This window comes from Phoca vitulina, unplaced genomic scaffold (genome assembly GCF_004348235.1).
Source record: "Phoca vitulina isolate PV1807 unplaced genomic scaffold, GSC_HSeal_1.0 scaffold35, whole genome shotgun sequence".
Lineage (NCBI taxonomy): Eukaryota > Metazoa > Chordata > Mammalia > Carnivora > Phocidae > Phoca > Phoca vitulina.
The window spans coordinates 10,976,927-10,996,554 of NW_022589738.1; the positions used below are offsets into that span (position 1 = coordinate 10,976,927).

Sequence of the window (19,628 nt, forward strand, 5' to 3'; positions counted from 1 at the left end):
CTTTTTTACCTAACAAATTAAAATCCAGTGAAAGAAAGGTACCTTCAAGTATTATGACTAAATTTTAGGAAGAATTTTTTTTAAGATTTTATTAGAGGGGGTGGGGAGGAGCAGAGGGAGAGAGAGAATCTCAATCAGACTTCCCGCTGAGTGCAGAGCCCAATGCAGGACTCGATCTCACGACCCAGAGATCACGACCTGAGCCGAAACCAAGAGTCGGACGCCTAACTGACTGAGCTGCCCAGGGGCCCCAGAAGAATCGTTTTTGACTGGCTAAAACTAAGGCCATTTTGGGGGAGTTCCAAGGGCCTGAGTGCAAAGAGAAAGCTTTACCGTTATGGAGTTGAATTTACTGTGTCTGCTTTCAAGTAATACTGCCATTCATTTTTTTATACCGTGATTATCTTTTCACTAAATTAAATGGGCTGTCCTCCCAATTGTGTGAATTAAGTATGCTTTGTTTCTTGGTACAGGAGCAGCTCATGGCCTGTCGTCCATTCTCCAGATGCTTCTGTCTTACCACGAGCACCTCAAGCCCTCAGATCAGGAGCTGGTATGGCAGAGTGTGGACTTCCTCATGGAGCAGGAACAGAACTGCAACTGGCCACCCGAGCTCGGCGAGGCTATCGAGAGAGAGAACGAGCTGGTACACTGGTGCCATGGCGCCCCAGGTCTCACCCACACTATTATCTGAAAACGTTGCCTTTCACTGGGCTTAGCCAAAGAGAGGTGTCTTTTCTGAGGAGTGAGGGTATTTCTCATCTTATGTCATTACTACATGAGCTAAAAAGGTCAACATGAAACTTGTCAAACCAAAAAAAAGTCTTAATCTGTAAAGGATCTCTAGAAATGATCCTGTAATTTTAACAATATATGATCCATATCTATTTATGTATAAATTAAACTAGGACTGTCTAATAAAATATAATATGAATGACATGAAATTAAATTTTTAGTAGCCCCATTAAAAATGTAAACAGAAACAGGTGAAATGAATCTTAATAATAGATATTTTATACCCCAAGTATTTTTTCAACGTGCAACCAATTTAAAACTTGAGCTGTTTCAGTTTTTTTTTTCATATTAAAGTGTTTGAAAGCCAGTGTATATTTTATACTAACACCCCATCTCAATTCACACTAGCCACATGGCAAGGGCTCAATATCTGCATCAAACAGTATAAATCTGGAGGCTGGTAATTCAAAATGTGGTCCCTGGACCAGTGGCAGGAGCAACATGGGAGCTGGTTAGAAATGCAGAACCTTGGGCTCCACCCCAGACGCACTGAATCAGAATCTGCATGTTAACAAGATCCCTCCGTATTTATATGCACATTAAATTTTGAGATGCACTATTCCATAATTCTTCAAATGAGGATTTCCATCATCACCTAATAAAAAGTCTAGAGAACTGAGAAGCCATCTGCGGTGAACTCTCTGGAATTGAGCGTAGAAATTTATCAGACTCCATCTTTTCTTTCTTTTTTTTTTTTTTAAATCCCATTACCCTGTTAATTAGGCTTTCTGAGAAGGAGCAATTTGAAAGAAATTAAATTCAAATAAATCAATTTCAGTTGATTGGCCAGGGGAGAGATTTAAAATACCAAAATAACACAAAAATTTTGGATTAGGTGTGGATTTAATTTTCTTTTTTTTTTTTAAGATTTTTATTTATTTATTTATTTGAGAGAGAGAGAGAGAGAGAGAGAGAGAGAGAGCCAGCAAGAGGAGGGGCAGAGGGAGAAGCAGGCTCCCCGCTGAGCAGGGACCCTGACGCGGGGCTCAATCCCAGGACCTTGGGATCATGACCTGAGCCGAAGGCAGATGCTTAACTGAGAGCTACCCAGGCGCCCCAGGAGTGGATTTAATTTTCAAGGCTATGCTTCAGTGCCATGAGCACAGCTTTAAAATATATTTGATTTCTCTTTAGTCTGTTACCTGATTTTTATTACTTCCTTTCCGCTCCTTACCTAATTAATCTTCTGTAATCCAACTGAGATTTCATTTTTTCTTTGGTACAGTTTAAGTTGAAGAATAACAAGTTTTAGCTCATTGGCCATGTTTTCTGTGCCTGCCACGTTTACCTAAGGAAGGGACTTCAAAGGCTCCTGTGTGTGCTTGTCCCGGCGCCAGCGCATTGTGCATTATGTCCAGGCTCATTCCCGCTGGTGATGATTTGAGCCCATTTCTTCTGGCTTTGAACTTTTTGGAGAAGAACAAGTTATTTACCATTCTGGAAATGATATCCCTTCATGTTACGCTCAGCACTCTCCTATCCCATTTCCCTTTAATCATTCTCAGTGATGGTCTCTGGCTATCCTCCAAGCACCCCCAGAATCCTTGAATTTTGAAGGTGTCCCAAATTAAATATAGAATATTTTAAAGGGACTCAAAGTGCTAGTAACAGCCTTGCAAAGATGGGAAGATAATCCATTAAAAGGAGTGACTGGGTCAGTTAATTGGTGGGGGTGTCTTTGTAAATCATGCACCGTAACAGTATAGCGTACGATTTATCACCTTGGGGACTTCATTTGTCCTCATATATCATTCACGTTCTGTATCTTGGTAAGATTAAACATAGGTTGCAGAGCAAACTCATTAAAACCCCGTATTCACTGAACTACCAAAAATAAACCAGTTCACAAATGAATAAAGAACCAACTGGGGCCCATTATGTATGCCAACCCGCACTCCCACCTCAAGGGTATTGGTCCTCCTTTTATTCGATGTGCTAAAAACAACCTAAGAGTGATTATAAATCTGATAAGTACAGGTTAAAGACCATCAAGTCGGCAACACTAAACTCCCCCAAAATTCTAAAAAAGATGACTTAGAAAAATCATTTTCACTTGTTTGAGGAAAACATTTTTTGAGAGCAGATTTATGAACAGTGCGGATGGTTTGGGGCAGCAGACTGATTCTGTGAATAAAAACCTGCAAGGGATAATCCAAATGTGGAACTTCATCAACGATACCTTATTTCCCCCTACAATTGTTTCCTATCGACTGTCCTTCAACCCACCTCTACAGGTTCTAATTAGCTATTATTTAGGCAGTGTGGAAATAGTTCTTGCTTCGAAGTGAATAACTTTGGGTTCTAATCGTAGCCCCAATGCTATCCACTAAATGACCTTGAGAAAACCACTGTGTGCCCTTCGTGGCTTTGTTTCTTCATCTGTGAAATGAGTATGTGGTGATGGAGCGGTGAAAGTCAGTCTTTTGATCACCCCAGATCCCCTTTGTCCTGTGGACTCTTGCCCTTCCTGAGGGATATGTCCCAAAAGATCTGCAGACACCCACATTTAGAAATAGCCAGTGTGGCATCTAGTTTTTCTCACTAAATACAACGCTGTACAGCAGGCAGATGCATATGACCTCTTCATAGCCTTAATGATTCTGAAATACAGGATGAGAGTCATTTACAAAATCATTAAAACAAATGCTGTGTCTAAAATAAACTCTAGATTGCATTATGTTACATCATTACTGTGGTAACACGGACAGTGCATTTCCTTTCCTCACGCAGAGGAGGAAACACAGGTGTGGCTAGTTTTTAAAATCATTTCACAAGGGCTCCTGGGTATGTGACTTTGAATAGAGAACAAGGGCTTGACCAGTGCAGGTGTCATTGGTCCCCAGGCTTTGTCACGCACCGTACAATGTGTGCCTCAGTGAAATGACAGACCGCAGAACGGACCTGTGTGGTGATGCTCCAGTCTGTTCAAACTATCCGTGCCGAGTCTGTTGCGAGGCTCTGCTAGATTGCGTGCTTTCACAGGTTTAGCTTCTCAAACCATATTTCTTAAGTAATGATTTCTTTTCCCAGTGTTTAGTAAACATGTATATCGTTGGTGACTTAGCTTTCTGGTAAGTGCCCAATAATCAGTGTTCCAGTGACAAAATGACACGGTTCCTATCAAAAGCAAAGAAACCCAACATTCCTTCCTTTTAGATTAAGCAACCTTATTGCGGGTTTCAGTAGGTCAGAAGACAAGAGGTTTAGAAGTCTTTCAAGGTCCCTTCCATGGACCATTCTGTGATTCAGGCTGCAGGAAGAGGTCCTTTGTCTCTGGCCGGAAGCAGAGGATCGATAGCTATTAAGCTGCCTTGGGCTAATAGCCTGGCACAGCAATTGGACCATATCAGCCCTTCTTGCTTCCACATCTCGTCTCTGCCTCGGTGTCGGCCTGTGCTGGGGTGAGAAATGAGACATTATAAAGTCAGCAGATGTTTTTGGAGCCCTTGCCAGGTCAAACAGCATGCCGTAGACTAGGGGAGCAAAAGTGAACAAGATAGAGTTCCCGCCCATGAGTAGTTTGTAAGGTCCTAGGGGAGGCAGACATATAAACATAATTTTAATATGATATTGTCTAAGTGCTAAGGTTTGTATAGGGAATGATGGGAACTCAGAAGAGGGATTCCAGGTGCCCCTCCAGGTTTGGGGAGGGCTTCCTGGAGGCAGTGATGTCTGAGGTGAATTGGCCAGGCCAAGAAAGTTGGGAAGATTATTCCAAGAAAAGTCAGTCAGAGGCTTGGAACCACATAGTGAAGGAAGGGGAACTGGGGGGGGGTTAGTTTTACTGAAGCGAAAATCTTCAAGTAGGTAATGGAGGAGACTTTGGCAGAACAGAGTAAGAGCTGAGTCACAGAGGGCTTTTTGTGTCTCAAACGGAGACTAGCTTCACCTGGCTTCTGAGTGGGTGCTAAGAGTCATAGATTACACCACAGGGTTGGTCCATCCTGAGGCAGGGGAGCTGACCTTTGGTTTCCCTGTGTCGGAGCCAGTCGTTGGCTGAAATCTCCTGGGGAGGTGGGCATATAGCATAGCCTTTCATTTGGCTGAGTGCAAATCGCTCAAGAAGAGGGCAGCTGTGAGCTTTATTAGCAGCCAATTCATAGCATCTGGGAAATGGGGCACCTGCAGGTAAGGTAAAGGCAATCCAGCAGAGCACCAAGGGCTCCCAGTTCACCCGGCTAATTCTTCCTCATCTTTCGTAGTCAGGCTAGATGGTGTCACTCCCCCTAGTGGGCCTTTCCTACCTCTAGGTGTGGGTTAGGAGCCATCCTGTGTGTTCCATGACAGCTCTCCTTCCCCTCAGATAACCTAATTAATGCCTCCAGTTAGATTGTAAACACTGTGAAAGGAGAGGCTTTTTAAAACCTTAGCACCTACTACCGTACCTGATATATAGTAGGTGCTCAGTTACTGTCTAAACAACCACCAAATCCTCTGAGCCTTTTATTAGCCTCTTTGCCATCTTTCTGCCGACATGATCAGCTCATAGCTACCCCATTGTGCTTCTTTAGGTCTCTCTTGACACCACTGTGGGACATTTTGTCTATAATACTAACCACATCATTAAAAGTAAAACCCAACCAATCCACAACAAAATCCCTCCCATTGGTTCCCTATTGCCCACAGAATATAGTCCATGCTGCTTAACTGGACTTGTAAAACCATCCATAAGGTGAACCCAATCTACCCTTCCATCTCCCTGTCCTATTGGTTAGAACACTGCACCACTGGTCTTCATGTGGATTGTTTGCCCTGGCTGCAAATCTTTGCCCTTATTGATCCTGATGCTTAGAATGCTCTCTGTAACTCATGTTGGGCTTGAAGTTTCCTATGCATCCTGCAAAATCCTGAAGAAAGCCCTACTTCTATCCTAGGCCTCACCCAACTGTCTCCCTCAGGGAACTTCCACTTTTTTGATCCCTCTAGGGTTATTGACAGCGTCATTCATTTTATGCTCCAACAGCATCAGGAACTCCGTGTCCTATGATGTATATCAGTCACATGTACAAATTTTTCTCTCCCTTTCTAGACAGTACCTTCTTGAAGGTCAGGAATCTTGTTTAGCATTTATTTCGTATAACCCAAGGCCAAGACTGGCTACATAATTTGGGGGGCCCAGCACAAAGTGAAAAGGCAGCCTTCTTTAAAAAATTGATTATTAATTTCAAGATGGTAACAGCAGAGTATTAAACCCAGCATGAGGTCCTTCTGGAGACCCTTGGAGACTGTACAGGTCACAAGTTCAATTCTTCTAAAATCTTCTTTTAGGGCGCCTGGGTGGCTCAGTCGGTTAAGTGGCTGCCTTCGCTCAGGTCATGATCCCAGGGTCCTGGGATCAAGCCCCGCATCGGGCTCCTGGCTCAGCAGGGAGCCTGCTTCTCCCCTGCCTGCATTCCCCCCTGCTTGTGCTTGCTCTCTGTCTCTCTCTCTCGCTTGCTCTCTCTGTGTCAAATAAATAAATAAATAATCTTTAAAAAAAAAAAATCTTCTTTTAGCTTGTGGAAGACACTTTGTTCCTAGAAGTGAAGAAGGACAATAGGCTATGGGTCACCATTGTCAGTGGTTGACTGGAAAGCCTTGGCTGAGGAGAGCCTGTTGTTATGTGTTAATCATAGGAAGTGTTAGAGGATAAATTCTAAAAGAGACTAAAATCATGACTCATACAAATATAAAATAAACGTGGGTCAACAATTTTATTTAGCTCATTAATTAATGAGGGAACCGGAAAGGTGTTACAGCTGGTTTCAAAGAAAATTCCAGGAGCAGGCATATTTATGGGCCATTAGGAGGGCTGACATGAATTTGCTTAATAGATGCAAAACTGGCTGCTTCCACAAAGGCCAAGGGAAGTCAAAACAACCTCTCCCAGACAGTATGTGATTTTCTAGGAATAGGAATTATTTACATTACTATCAGTTGTCTACAAGGTAATTTCTGTCTCCACGGAGTTGTAAAATAGCCTGGTCAAAAGAGAGTGAAAGGCCGAGATAACACTGATGGACGAGCTAGTCGCGTAACCTGCTAAATTCCAATCTTTCCCACTTCATGTAGGAGAGAGTTAGAGGCCATGCAGGAGAGAGAGGGATCTTGTGTTACTAATCTCCTCTCCGAATATGAGCACCTGGAATTTGGGGAAATCATTTCCATTAATAGCTATCACTTTTCTTGTTTGTGTTCCTGCCTGTGTAATTGAGATTGCCTCTGTTGAGGAGTTTGGAAGGCAACTGTCTTCCTTTAGAACAATCGAGTAGGGAAGGACTCGCTTCACAGCTGGAGTAGAAGTCTTGGCCAGGTCGTTTGGGATCATTGTTGTTTCTGGAAGGTCTCCCAGTTTTGCCTTAAGAAAAGGTGTATAGTTATAAGCACTTTAACATTACAAATTCTGAACCTCTGTGGGGGAATGGGCAGGCCGTATAAACACTTAGCCATTTCAAATAGCCAGATATGCATAATGCTTACCAGAGTATGCATCGTTAAATATTAACCCATTTGTAAATTATGGATTGTATCACTCTTTGTACTTGTTGCTCTTTCTCCAGGGGCCAATATCACAATACAATTCAAACAACTAAATCTCACAGGTAAAATAAGACTAGAAGATTCTATAGCGCTGCTCCTCAGGACGTGGTTCCCAGAAGGGCACTTGATAGAAATGCCAAATCTCAGGCCTTACCTCAGACCTACCAGATTAGAATGGGTGTTCTACACCGGTGATGTGTGAGCCTTTTACAGTTGGAGAAGTTCTGCTCCATAGCATAAAGCCCCAAAGTCACCTCTGATGTCTTTGATGTTTTCACAGGAATTGCCTATCTGTTTGCCAAAGCTTATCTGGTTTCCAAAAAACCGCAGTACCTGGACACGTGTATCCGGTGTGGGGAACTTACGTGGCAGAAGGGCCTGCTGAAGAAGGGGCCGGGGATTTGCCACGGTGTCGCCGGCAGTGCTTATGTCTTCCTGCTGCTATACCGCCTCACCGGAAACTCGAAATACATCTACCGAGCCCAAAGGTCAGCTGATCTGGGCGTGGTGTTTTTTTTTCCCTAAACATTCATCGAATTCATGTTCTGAATAGGTAATAGAGTCACATAGTTTGAAAAGTGAAAAAAGAGATGCATCACATCAACTGTGCACTCTAGCAATTTGCTTCTCTTTCCAGGTGACAGTGTTACCAGTTTCTTAGTTATCTTCTCAGAGATATACTCAGGTATATAAAGTTTCATCCCTCTTTGTTTTACGCAAGTGGTAGCACCTTGCTCTGTTAGCAATCACCCTAAATCAGTACATAAGCAACTCTTAATTTTTACTGTTGCATCGTATTACATTGCATGAATGAACCAGAGTTTAGTTACTAGGTCCCATGTAGAGGGATATGGGCATTATTTCCAATATTTTGCATTACGAATAATGCTATCATGAATAACCTTATATATATGTATTTTTTGCACGTGTATGGGTATATCTGAAAGATAAAGCCCCAGAAGTGGAATTGCTGGGCCAAAGGGTATGTATATTTGAGATTATTTTTTAATTGTGGTCAGAACATTTCACATGACATCTGTCCTCTTAACATATTTTCTGTAAAGATTTATTTATTTATTTGAGAGAGAGAGAGAGACAGCACGAGCAGGAGGGGCAGAGGGAGAGGGAGAGAGAATCTCAAGCACACTCTGCATTGAGTGTGGCGCCCCATGAGGGGCTCAATCCCACAACCCTGAGATCATGACCTGAGCTGAAACCAAGAGTCCAACGCTTAACTGACTGCGCCACCCAGGCATCCCCCTCTTAACATACTTTTAAATGTTAGCTCTAGGGAGTGTTGTACAGCAGATCTCTAGAACTCATTCACCTTGCATAGCTGAAATTTTATACCCACTGAGCAACAACTTTCCATTTTCCCCTCTGTCCCCAGTGCCTGGCTACCACCATTCTATTCTTGGCTTCTACGAGTTTGGCTATTATAGATACCTCATATAAGTGTTACCACGCAGTATTTGTTTTTTTTGTAACCAGCTTATTTCACTTAGCACAGTGTCCTCATTTATCATTTAGAACATTGTCTGACACATAGTAACTGCAATGTAAGTAAGTGTTCACTGTTATTATTACTAAAAATTAGAGTTCTATCACTCCAGACATTTCCCTATGCATAAATGCATATTTATATATCTATGTATATATAACTATGTAATATATATATTAATAAGATCCTACTATTATGTATATATAATAGTACTATACATGCCATTTACAGCTTATAATTTTTAAAAAAAAATTTATTTATTTGACAGAGAGAGAGACAGCGAGAGGGAACACAAGCAGGGGGAGTGTGAGAGGGAGAAGCAGGCTTCCCGCTGAGCAGGGAGCCCGATGCGGGGCTCGATCCCAGGACCCCGGGATCATGACCTGAGCCGAAGGCAGACGCTTAACGACTGAGCCACCCAGGCGCTCCATACAGCTTATAATTTTAAATGAACAATTTTTAAGGGACATCATTTCAGTTTGTATAGATCTATCTCATTGTTTAAATGACTGTATAGTTATTCATTATAGATGTACCATGATTAATTTCACCAATCTTTAAGTAATGGACACTTGGTACCTTTGTGATCTTTACAAATAACAAGCAAAATTGTCCCAGATAGCCAGTACATACATTTCTGTGCGCCTGTGCAAGCATTTCTTGTCACAGAAATTTTAGAATTGAAGTCATCAGACCCATGGGTATTTCTAGCCTGTCTTTATCGTTTGCCCATTTTTATCCTCTTGTGATGCTTATCTTGAGGATTGTAACTCTTTATTACAATATATGCTGTAAATATTCTCCTACTTTGCCATTTCTCTTTCAACTTAGCTTGCGGTCTTTTGCCAGACCAAAATTTTAAGTATTTTTCTCGTTAAACTTTCAAGATTTCTGGATTTTGTGTTATACTTAAAAAGACCTTTCCTGCTCGAAGATTACAAAAATATCAGTTTACACTGACTTTTAGTACCTTTGTGATTTTAACTTTTAAAAAATAATTTTTTTACCTCCTTCACCCATTTCTCCCACCCATTTAAAAGTTATCTTAACTTTCAAATCTTTGACTAATCTAGAACTTACTTTTTTTAATGGTGTTATCTGGGTATCTTTGTGTTTTTTATTGAAAAAAACTGGAACATTCCAGTAATATCTATTGACCAATTACCCCAATGATTTGAAATGTCAAATTTATCATAAACAATTTATATAAATGTTTGTTTCTGGACTTGCCATATTTTATTATTCATTTTCTCTCATTCTTCCAACTGTATTTTAAAATCAATTTTCAGATTAAAAAATATTCTGTGGCAATTTGATTGGAATTTCAATAAATTTATAGGTTACTTTAGTGAGAATTAAAATCTTTAGAATATTGTTTTTCTAGGGCGGCTGGGTGGCTCAGTTGGTTAAGCAACTGCCTTCGGTTCAGGTCATGATCCTGGAGTCCAGGGATCGAGTCCCACATCGGGCTCCCTGCTCAGCAGGGAGTCTGCTTCTCCCTCTGACCCTCCTCCCTCTCATGCTCTCTCTCTCTCATTCTCTCTCTCTCAAATAAATAAAATCTTAAAAAAAATTTTTTTTTTTTAATATTGTTTTTCTATCCAGGAACGTGGTATGTTTTCCCTTTATTTAAGTTTTTAGAAATGTCATTTGGTAAGGTTTTGATCTTATGAAGAAGGTCTTGCATGTTTCTAGTTAATTTTATTCCTAGGTATTTTATGTTCCCAGGTTTGTGAGTAGAATCTTTTCCTGCACTGTATTTTCAGGTCATTTATTACTGGTATTTACGAAAGCTTTTTAAAACGTGCATATGGGCGCCTGGGTGGCTCAGTCGTTAAGCGTCTGCCTTCCGCTCAGGTCATGATCCCAGGGTCCTGGGATCGAGCCCCGCATCGAGCCCCGCATCGGGCTCCATGCTCTGTGGGAAGCCTGCTTCTCCCTCTACCACTCCCCCTGCTTGTGTTCCCTCTTTTGCGGTCTCTCTCTCTGTCAAATAAATAAATACAAATATTTAAAAAAATAAAACGTGCATATTATTGCAGTTTAGCAATCTAAGATGCACTTCTTTCATAAAAATCTGCATTGTATCTTATAAACATCTTAGTTTTGATAGATGTAATGATATATCTGGCCACCTTTCTGAACTCCATTACTGTTTCTATTAGATTTTCATTAGAGTCCATTGGGTTTTAGACAGACATATTTGCAAATAATTATAATTTTGTTACTTCCTTCCTCATTTGTATTCTCCCCCCTCCTCCCCCATTGCATGGGTCAGAATCTCCATGAAAATGTTCATTAATACGAGCAATAGTAATGATGATTTTATTAGGAATGCTTCTATGTTTCACCCTGACCTTTGAAATTTGCTTCTTATGATGTATATCATGTCAGATCATGACACTCCTCTGTTCAGGAAAATCCAGTGGCTTCCCATATGACTCAGGAAAAGCCAAAGTCTGTCCTTTGCACAAAAGGTGCTACAGGATCTTGCCTCCCATTACCTCTGTGAGATCATCATCTGCTCTTTTCCACCTAGTTCTTTCTACCACAGTGGCTTCCTTTTGGTTCTTTGAAGGTGCCAGGTGCAACCTACCTCACTGTTTTGTTTCCCCCCACCCCACCTGTAATGCTCACTTTCTACATGTATCTCCTAGGCCCCTGACTTCATTCAGACCTTCACTCTAAAGTCATTTTCTCAGAAAGGTCTTCCCAAGCCAACTTAGCTAATATTCAATGTAAAAAAAACCAAAAACATAAAATACCTTTTATGACATTTGCCAGTAGACACTGAAGGAAAAATACTAATATATGTCAGTCCTCCATTTGAAGCTTCATTGTCCAGGAATTCTGTTAACATATTTTGATTCATGGCTCCCTAATCTGTTTGGTTGCAGCCTGACCCTTTATTTCCCAAACGTAGAAAAAGAAAGTCCTTTTGGATTCTGTCTAGACTAATGTGGTATCACCTTTGGGATTGGTTTCATCAGAGATTGTCAGGCCCTAGAAAGCCTAGTCAAAAGAGCCAGAACAACCCCTCTATTTTTCTGGCAGACCAGTCCTAGATTACACACTCTCTTAGTTATGAGGTTCTGGGGTCCAGGGCCCTTCAGACAGGTTCCATTTCTCACTTCCAGGTAGAGCCTGAAAATGTGCAGGTCATATCTGAATATATGGGCGGCATTGCATTTAATTGCTTTAGTGTACTGAAATTTTCACTTCATTATAATTCAAAGTTAAATATTCTATGGCCCAAACTGGGGAAACTTCCCTAATTTTGGCAGTTCCTAAAACAGTAATGTCAGACAATATGTACCTTCTTGTAATAAACATTACTTAGTCACTGGTTGAAATTTATAGTTGCAGAAAAATAGTTGATAATGGTTTCAGTTTCTTCTATCATTATTTAATTATTCAGGGTTTCTACCTCTTCTTGAAATAATTTTGGTAGTGAATATATTTCTATAAAAACATTTAGTTCATATGGATTTTCAAATGTTTGATGTAAAGCTTTAACAGTGTAGTTCCATGATATTTTAAATTTCCCATGTCTGCGATTATATGCCTTTTTGCATTCCTAATGCTTTTCCGTTTTGGTCAGATACCAACATTTTGTCTATGTCATTCATCCTTTCAAGGAACTGGCTTTTGGTTTTGTTTATTGATTCTTTTTGTGTTTCTTTTGCTTCTTAATTCATAGAAACTTTCTGCCTTTCTTTTGATTTTCTAGTATTCCTTTCCTTTGTTATTTTCTACAGTTAAAAAAAATATTTCATTAGAATACCTTACATCTTTCTGATAATAACAGTAATAAAATTCTCAGATGGATGAATTTTCCAGAGTTCAATTCTTGTCATAATCAATATGTTTTGATATGTAATGTTCTCAGTGTCTGTAATTCTTTTTAGTTCTAGAATTACCATTCTGACTTCTATTTTGACAGAATTTTTTAGAAAAATAAATTTGTTGGCTTGAAATTTGCATCACTGGGTAGATTTTGGGAGCAGTCATTTTCACTTTATTTATTTATTTATTTATTTATTTTTTAATTCAAATTCAATTGGTCATTTTCACTTGAATGTGATAACTATACCGGTCAGAACACAATGAAACTGCTACTCTCATACATTGCTGGTACTCTTATAAAATACTATATATCATTTAGAAATTATTTTGAAAAGCCCAAAAAATGTTTATCATATTACTTTTAAGTAAAATGTAGGATATTAATATTATACAGACTATAATTTCAATAATGTGCTAAATAAATCAAAGCTTGGGGGGGAAAAGGTCAGGAGGAGAAAGAGCAAAATTAACTATGGGTTTCTTTTCAAGAATGGTAGAATGGTAGTCTCTGTTTTATAAACATTCTACTATGTTTATGTGAAAAACGATATTTACCATTTATCAAATGCTTGCCATAAGCTCAGAGCCTAACATATGGTATCTTTAATCTTTACAGGTAATCTTACACAACTCTGCAACTTCACCATTTTAAAGTCAGATTAAGAAATTTCCCAAAGGTCATATAACATGAAATTATCAGAATTGGGGATCTCAACTCCAAAGCCCTTCCTCTTTCTGCTCTACCAGAGCTTCTTAATCTAGGGCTTGTGAATTTACTTGAGAAAAGTATATCTCAAACTGAAATGGAGCATTACCTTCAATTCTGACTGTAGGTAATAAGCCACAGGAGAAGCAGCAGTAGCCGTGACTCTCACCAGTAGAAGTCATAGATATTCTCACGTCGTATTGCTCTTATTGCAGATATTATGAAATATATTTGACTCTCATAACTACTTAGAAATGTCAGCAGTTATTAGACCCACTACTAGATCTTGTTCTTTAATGTGTTAATAAGGAATCCGTATATTATTATTTCACAAATTGGGTTTTACAACTTTTGCTAACTGTGCCTTGATATAATTAATTTCCTTGGGAATCCTGTGTATTTTATTTTCTGTATTTGAAGACTTTTTTTTCTGGGAGGAATCCAGACCGCGAAATGATCCGTGGCACTGTAAAGCTTATGACTCCTTGAAGCTATACTTTGAAGTTTCATTGCATAATGACAAATTTTGAATTAACTCTTTAAGAGGCATCATCATTATACTGTTTAAAATCTTTAACTCCATTTAAAAATTGTTGCATATTCAGGAAAACAGTTGATAAAAAAATTGTACCAAACAGAATTGCAGTATGTTTCCTGCTGACTTATTTTAAGCTGCTGTTGATAATTCCAAGAGCCCTAAAAAGATCAAATAAGTAATTACTCTTCGTAGGACCCCCCCACACACACACACACATAGTAGCAATAATCTAAATTTATGGCAGTATCAGTTCTCAGGCCTTACCAACCTGTGGGTTCCTCTGAATTGGTGATTGTGTCAGCAGGTCCGAAAAGAGATAACACAGATCACAGCACTTTCAAAGCTGTAAACTACTACAGTGTTACTCACTATCAACAATTTGAATAGGATTTGTGGCAAATACACGTAGAAGAAAAAGGATCTTTCATCGAGAATCTAGAGGCTAGTGATGTATTTTTAAGGCAGATGTCCTAAAAATAATCTATCTTAGAGCTGAGTTTGCTATTTGATGTCATGATTATAAAATGTTGCTTGCCTTTTCCCATTCATCTTATTCCTATGTTTGCCCAAAGCACAGGTTGTATAAAATCTTGCCCATTTATTTTCACAGTCTCTGCTCTCTGTCACATAGCTCAGAAATGATATGCCTGCAGAATCACAGCATATTTACTCTTTTAAAGGAACAGTCATACCTCAGCTTGCTTCTATTCCAGATAAAGAAAAATATGCTTATTTATCTGTCTCTTTTACTTTTAATTATTGGATGACAGAAGGAATGAAATCCACAGAAAATACCAAACTGCTTTGCTTTGCAAACTCTGACAATAGTTGAATTTGCTTGTCAACACAATTTGTTGTGAAACATACACAATTATATAACAGATCCTCTTTTTTTTTTAAACAGAGAAAAAGGTTTTCTTAAAATATTATATAGTTCTGCAAAGAAAATGGTGCTAGAACTTTAACTTAGCAGAGAGGAGGAAGAAGCAACTGAAGGCCAATAATATGGAAACACTCTCGTGTTCATATGTTCTTTTCTTCTCTTAGGTTTGCTGAGTTTTTATTTACGGAGGAATTCAAGGCCGGCTCTCGGGTCCTGGAAAGTATATACAGCTTGTATGAAGGCTTCTCCGGGACGGTGTGCTTTCTGATCGATCTGCTGCAGCCCAATCAGGCCGAGTTCCCTCTCTTCAGCGTCTTTGTCTAGAAGGCTCCATCTCCCACTGTGGCCCTGCAGAAGGTCACTGAGATTTCCCGAGCCTACCCGAGGCAGTTTCCACATAAGCCACATTCAATGGTTATCACAACCATGAGCCTTAACATTGCCGCCAGAAGGAGGGATGGGCGGGAGAAGGCAGGTGAAGGCAACATGGTACCAGACTTAAGGGAGAACAGTTTGAGAACCTGCAGAATTAAGACCCCACAACTCTTCTAAAAACCATAGAGACTTAAAATTTCAGGGAATAGGTATGAAACCAGAGATCAGAGGAAAAAGGGAAAGAGAAATGATCCATTTTTCAGTTATGGCATAGAAAACAAAACTGAAATGTGGACTATGTAAATAAAATGCCAGTACCTTTGCAATTGGAAAGAGAATTTGGCCATTTGTGGGTGCCCTCCACCCATAAATTCAGAAATAAACACAATCAAAAACTAAAGTAATTGCCCAGCTGAAAATTGCTAGGAGGAATGAAATGTCAGGTTGCTGAAGGACAAAAAAAGGAAACTCTTGGTTGTCTTAGGCCTTTACTTATTGAAATTCATGGTTTTTACTGAATGGATAAATTTGCATATGAATCTCTATTGTTAATCATTAATTTGGGCACTTTAAAGGAAATATATCATAACCTTTTTTTTTTAAAGATTTCATTTTTAAGTAATTTCTATGCCCAACGTGGGGCTCAAACTCACAACCCCAGGTGCCCCTAAACATATCTTAACTTAGTTTAAGTCCTGAAATTCAAAGTTCCTTTAGACCTTACATCTCTTTTCCTGGTTCCTTTTTCTTTCCTAAAGCTCAATTAGAATAGTAAAATTCATAGGTTAGCAAATACTATAGCAAGTGTTGCTGTCAAGTGTTTTTCTCAATTTGAAGCGTGAGCTGTGTCTTCTCTATTGTTAATATAAAATGCTTATGTAATCCCTATGAAGCTATTAGCTGAACTGTAAAATACACTCGTGGTAAAAATCACTCATCGCAAAGATCAGGGTAGCCACTACAAAGATATGTCATTTCTGCCTTTGCGGGAATACTGTGTTTCCTGGGACAGGCAGACCCTGGCTGAGAATGGGACCTAGCGATGGTGAAAAGAACATTGCTAAAGTTTATGCTGTTAGATTAAGAGATGAGTGAACTCCTTGGCTGATCACCTTAGTCTCCAAGACACAGGCTCCACTAGAAACTGTCTACAATACCCACTGAGCCAAGTTGTTATATTAAATTCTACCCTGCTATATACACATAGAAGTTGTAAAACTACTTCAGGTAAATAGGGGTTTGCAGAACACGGTAGGAACATCTGTCAGGTCAGAATGCGAGCTTACCCGTTTCCTAGAATTTGGTCACTAGTGATTTCATATATCGGAGTGAGGAGGGACCTGCATGCCGTACAAGATTTAAGAATTATTCAAATAGTCATTAAATATTTGCATATATGTGATAGATGTAAAAATATATATGTATATTCTACATCTATCTCCATGTAAACCCAAACACTTATTAAGTTCAGTAATTCCTAACTTCTTGATTTATAGATAAACTGGGAGGAGTTGGGAATACTCTGTTGCCTCAAAATATGTGTGTGTGTGTGTGTGTGTGTGTGTCTGTTGGCATGTATGTGTGTGTGCCATGTGCTGTGTATGTGTGTGCACATGTGTGCACACTTATTTTCCTGGGAAGAGGTTCTCTAGCATTCATAAGATTCTTAAAGGATCTGTGGCCAAAAAAAGGTAAAAACTACCTTTGTATATTTTATGACTTTGTTTGCACTCATCAGAACAAGTTAGGACAAAATGGTTTTGAAAAACATGCACCTTTTTCATTTATTGTTCCATTTTCGTATCCTCAGATACAAATATATGAAATTGGCTTCAATTGTTCATTTTGAAAATACTCAGGTTAGAGCAACACCACATAAATAACAGCTTCGGATGACTCTCAAAGTTGGTCTCTAGAAGTTCTTTCATGAATAGTCTAGGCCCTCTCAGAAAGCCTTAAAGTGAAATGCCTTCTATGGAGCAGTCTCCTTTTGAAATGATAGTGGTACCTGCTTTTCAGCATCTTGTTTCAATTTCATTTCCTTTGGCCTCTATAGGCTGAAAGAAATAAGCATCCAGTATACAGGGCTTTATGGAATACATGCTTTTGTCATCATCCATCAACGCTTCAAGATGATTTAGGTCATTGATCCAAAGTCTCACAGCTAGGAAGGGGCAGAATGAAGATTCAAATCCAGGGTTTCGCTTCACAAGTATATTTATTCAGTACTCTAGACTAGAATCTGGGGATACAGCAGTGAACCAAAGTACCCCTGGAAGGTACCTTTTGTTTCTGTTTGCTTATCCTTTCACCATTCATTCTTGAAACCTGAAACCTAACACCCTAAGAAGTGATAATCTAGTTCAACATATCAGTTTCATTTCTAGGAACTTCAGAACAACTGGACTCATTCATGCTCGCCCACCCTTTTAAGGTCTAGCAGGGTAACCATGACATTGTGCTGACCCTTCTGAAAAGGCAACGCTCTTGTGTGTCAAATGCAAGCAAAGGCCATGTCTGAGTGTGTCTTTATGAATTGACACCTTGGTAAATTAGAAACAAGGTTAAGCTTGTTAAAAGTTAAAAGTTTTCATTTTCCTGAAAGAGTAGAATTGTAGCTTTTGGAAGATCCTCTTCTATCTTGTTTTCCCAAGAAGGGGGAAAAGACCCTTAAGTGTTGCAGTAGAAAGCATGGCATGTCACTTCTTATTTAATTAACCAACTAGTTCCCTTCTAAGCAGTAACATCCTTTTCTGAATAAGTGCTTAGGCAGGTTGCCTCGTGAAGGTGACAGGGGCATTTTCACCACCACTAGTGTAATTTTAATATTAGTTACTCTATGTGGCATGAATAGTTATAAACCCCGAAGGTAACAGTGGAAATATTTGAGGACAGATTGAAAGAATCTCTCCACAACGGGGAGACCGCCGTATACTTTAAGAATGGGAAGTTTTGGAGAATATTACAACTCTGTGAATTTGCTTCATTAACACAATTACGGACCTTCTCTTCCACACATTTCCCCCAAATATCATATATTGTGCCCAATCACATTTCAGTCATCAGTTTCTACTTTTTTGCTCCATTCTAACCTAATAACTGAGGTTTGACGAACAGGTTTTTCAGCACATACACCCCTGTGATTCTTTAGGCAACTGACGACACTATTAAGATAATAGTATTTACTTTCTGATAATTCGAGAAACACTCATTTTGTTGTTCTGTGTTAATTTGGAACTCTTCCATGGCACTATATAACTTTAACTTTCTTTGACACACTAAGATTTTAATCAAGGTAGTACTCAAATTGTTTCAATTCCTGTAGAGAACAAATCTCAATAATTTCAATGCAACTAATGTAAGCTTGTGATTTATAACCATGCTAAGGAAACACATGAATAAAAGGACAAACATTAGTAATGCAAACAGCCCTCTGCACCTCACAGGATTGTCATGAGGTTGCCAATGATAAAAATGAATATAAGAGAGTTTTGTAATATGCAGGTCCTTTATATATTTTAGAAGGAACCTATATTTTAAGTACGTACTATGTGCGTAGAAAATTGTGCTCAATTTTTGACCTCAAATAAGCATTTCAGCCAAATGGAATCTCCATATGTGGATGCAGTGCTTGGGGTCCGGATCACTTGATGGGTAAAAATGAAGTGTATGTTTTTTTATATTCTAGAACCAATCCTGACCATAGTATTTGTGCCTCAGAAGGTTCTGATTCACTGGGGCTTAGTAAATAGGGATAGGCTGGTTTAGCTCGGAGCTCCTTTTAATGCAAATATTTATTTTGCTTGCTGGAAACAAAGGATTACAGTGTCAGTAATGTGAGAAAAGGAGCTGGTAGGCGAGCTCTGCAGAGCAAAAATGACCTGGGAAATAAAGTATTTTTGGTCTGCAGTATAATTCAGGCCTCAGGACTGTGTGACAATAGCGATAGAAACATACTCTCAATTACATATGAGGCCTTCTTTTGGGGATCTGGGTTATTTATTCAACACTGTCCCAAATTAATAGCTAAATGACCAGCCTCACATTCGCCAAGGCCACGTTATCTTGGCATAAACTTGGCCAGGAAAGCAAATGAAAAGGCAACCAAAGGGGTGGGTGGGGAAAGCTTGCTGGAGCTCAGCATCTCAGCGTGAGTTGCTGAGGCACTTTTTAATGCTAAGAACCAGTCATCTTACTTGTGGGTTTTATTGCTTCCTGGGACCTCTAATCCCCCCCCCCCCCCCCCCCCACCAACCTCCTCACGATTCAGCAACTTCTTGTCCTCCCTTTGGTCTTTAAATAGTACATTCTGATGTTTATTTTTTCCGGTGTGTGCTTAATCATGTGACCTCCTCTTGCCTGGGAGGGCAGGATTTCTCCTTATCTCTTCCATCCATGTCAGTTTGTAGCTAAAAGCTCCAGGCTCAATAAGGCTGGACTCCCCTCTGGCCAGAAGGGCTGACCT

General features: G+C 39.5%; 1 protein-coding gene across 1 annotated transcript in view; it reads left to right on the top strand.

The window, feature by feature from the left end:
- The window catches only part of LANCL3 (LanC like 3), a 94,381-nt gene extending 74,991 nt beyond the window's left edge, over positions 1-19,390 (top strand). Inside the window, exons 3-5 of the mRNA XM_032426756.1 lie at positions 474-671; positions 7,595-7,802; positions 14,953-19,390. Of these exons, the coding sequence (XP_032282647.1) occupies positions 474-671; positions 7,595-7,802; positions 14,953-15,112 (566 nt within the window). The 3' untranslated portion in view covers positions 15,113-19,390. The remainder of the gene's footprint in view (positions 1-473; positions 672-7,594; positions 7,803-14,952) is intronic.
- Positions 19,391-19,628: the final 238 nt, after the last annotated feature.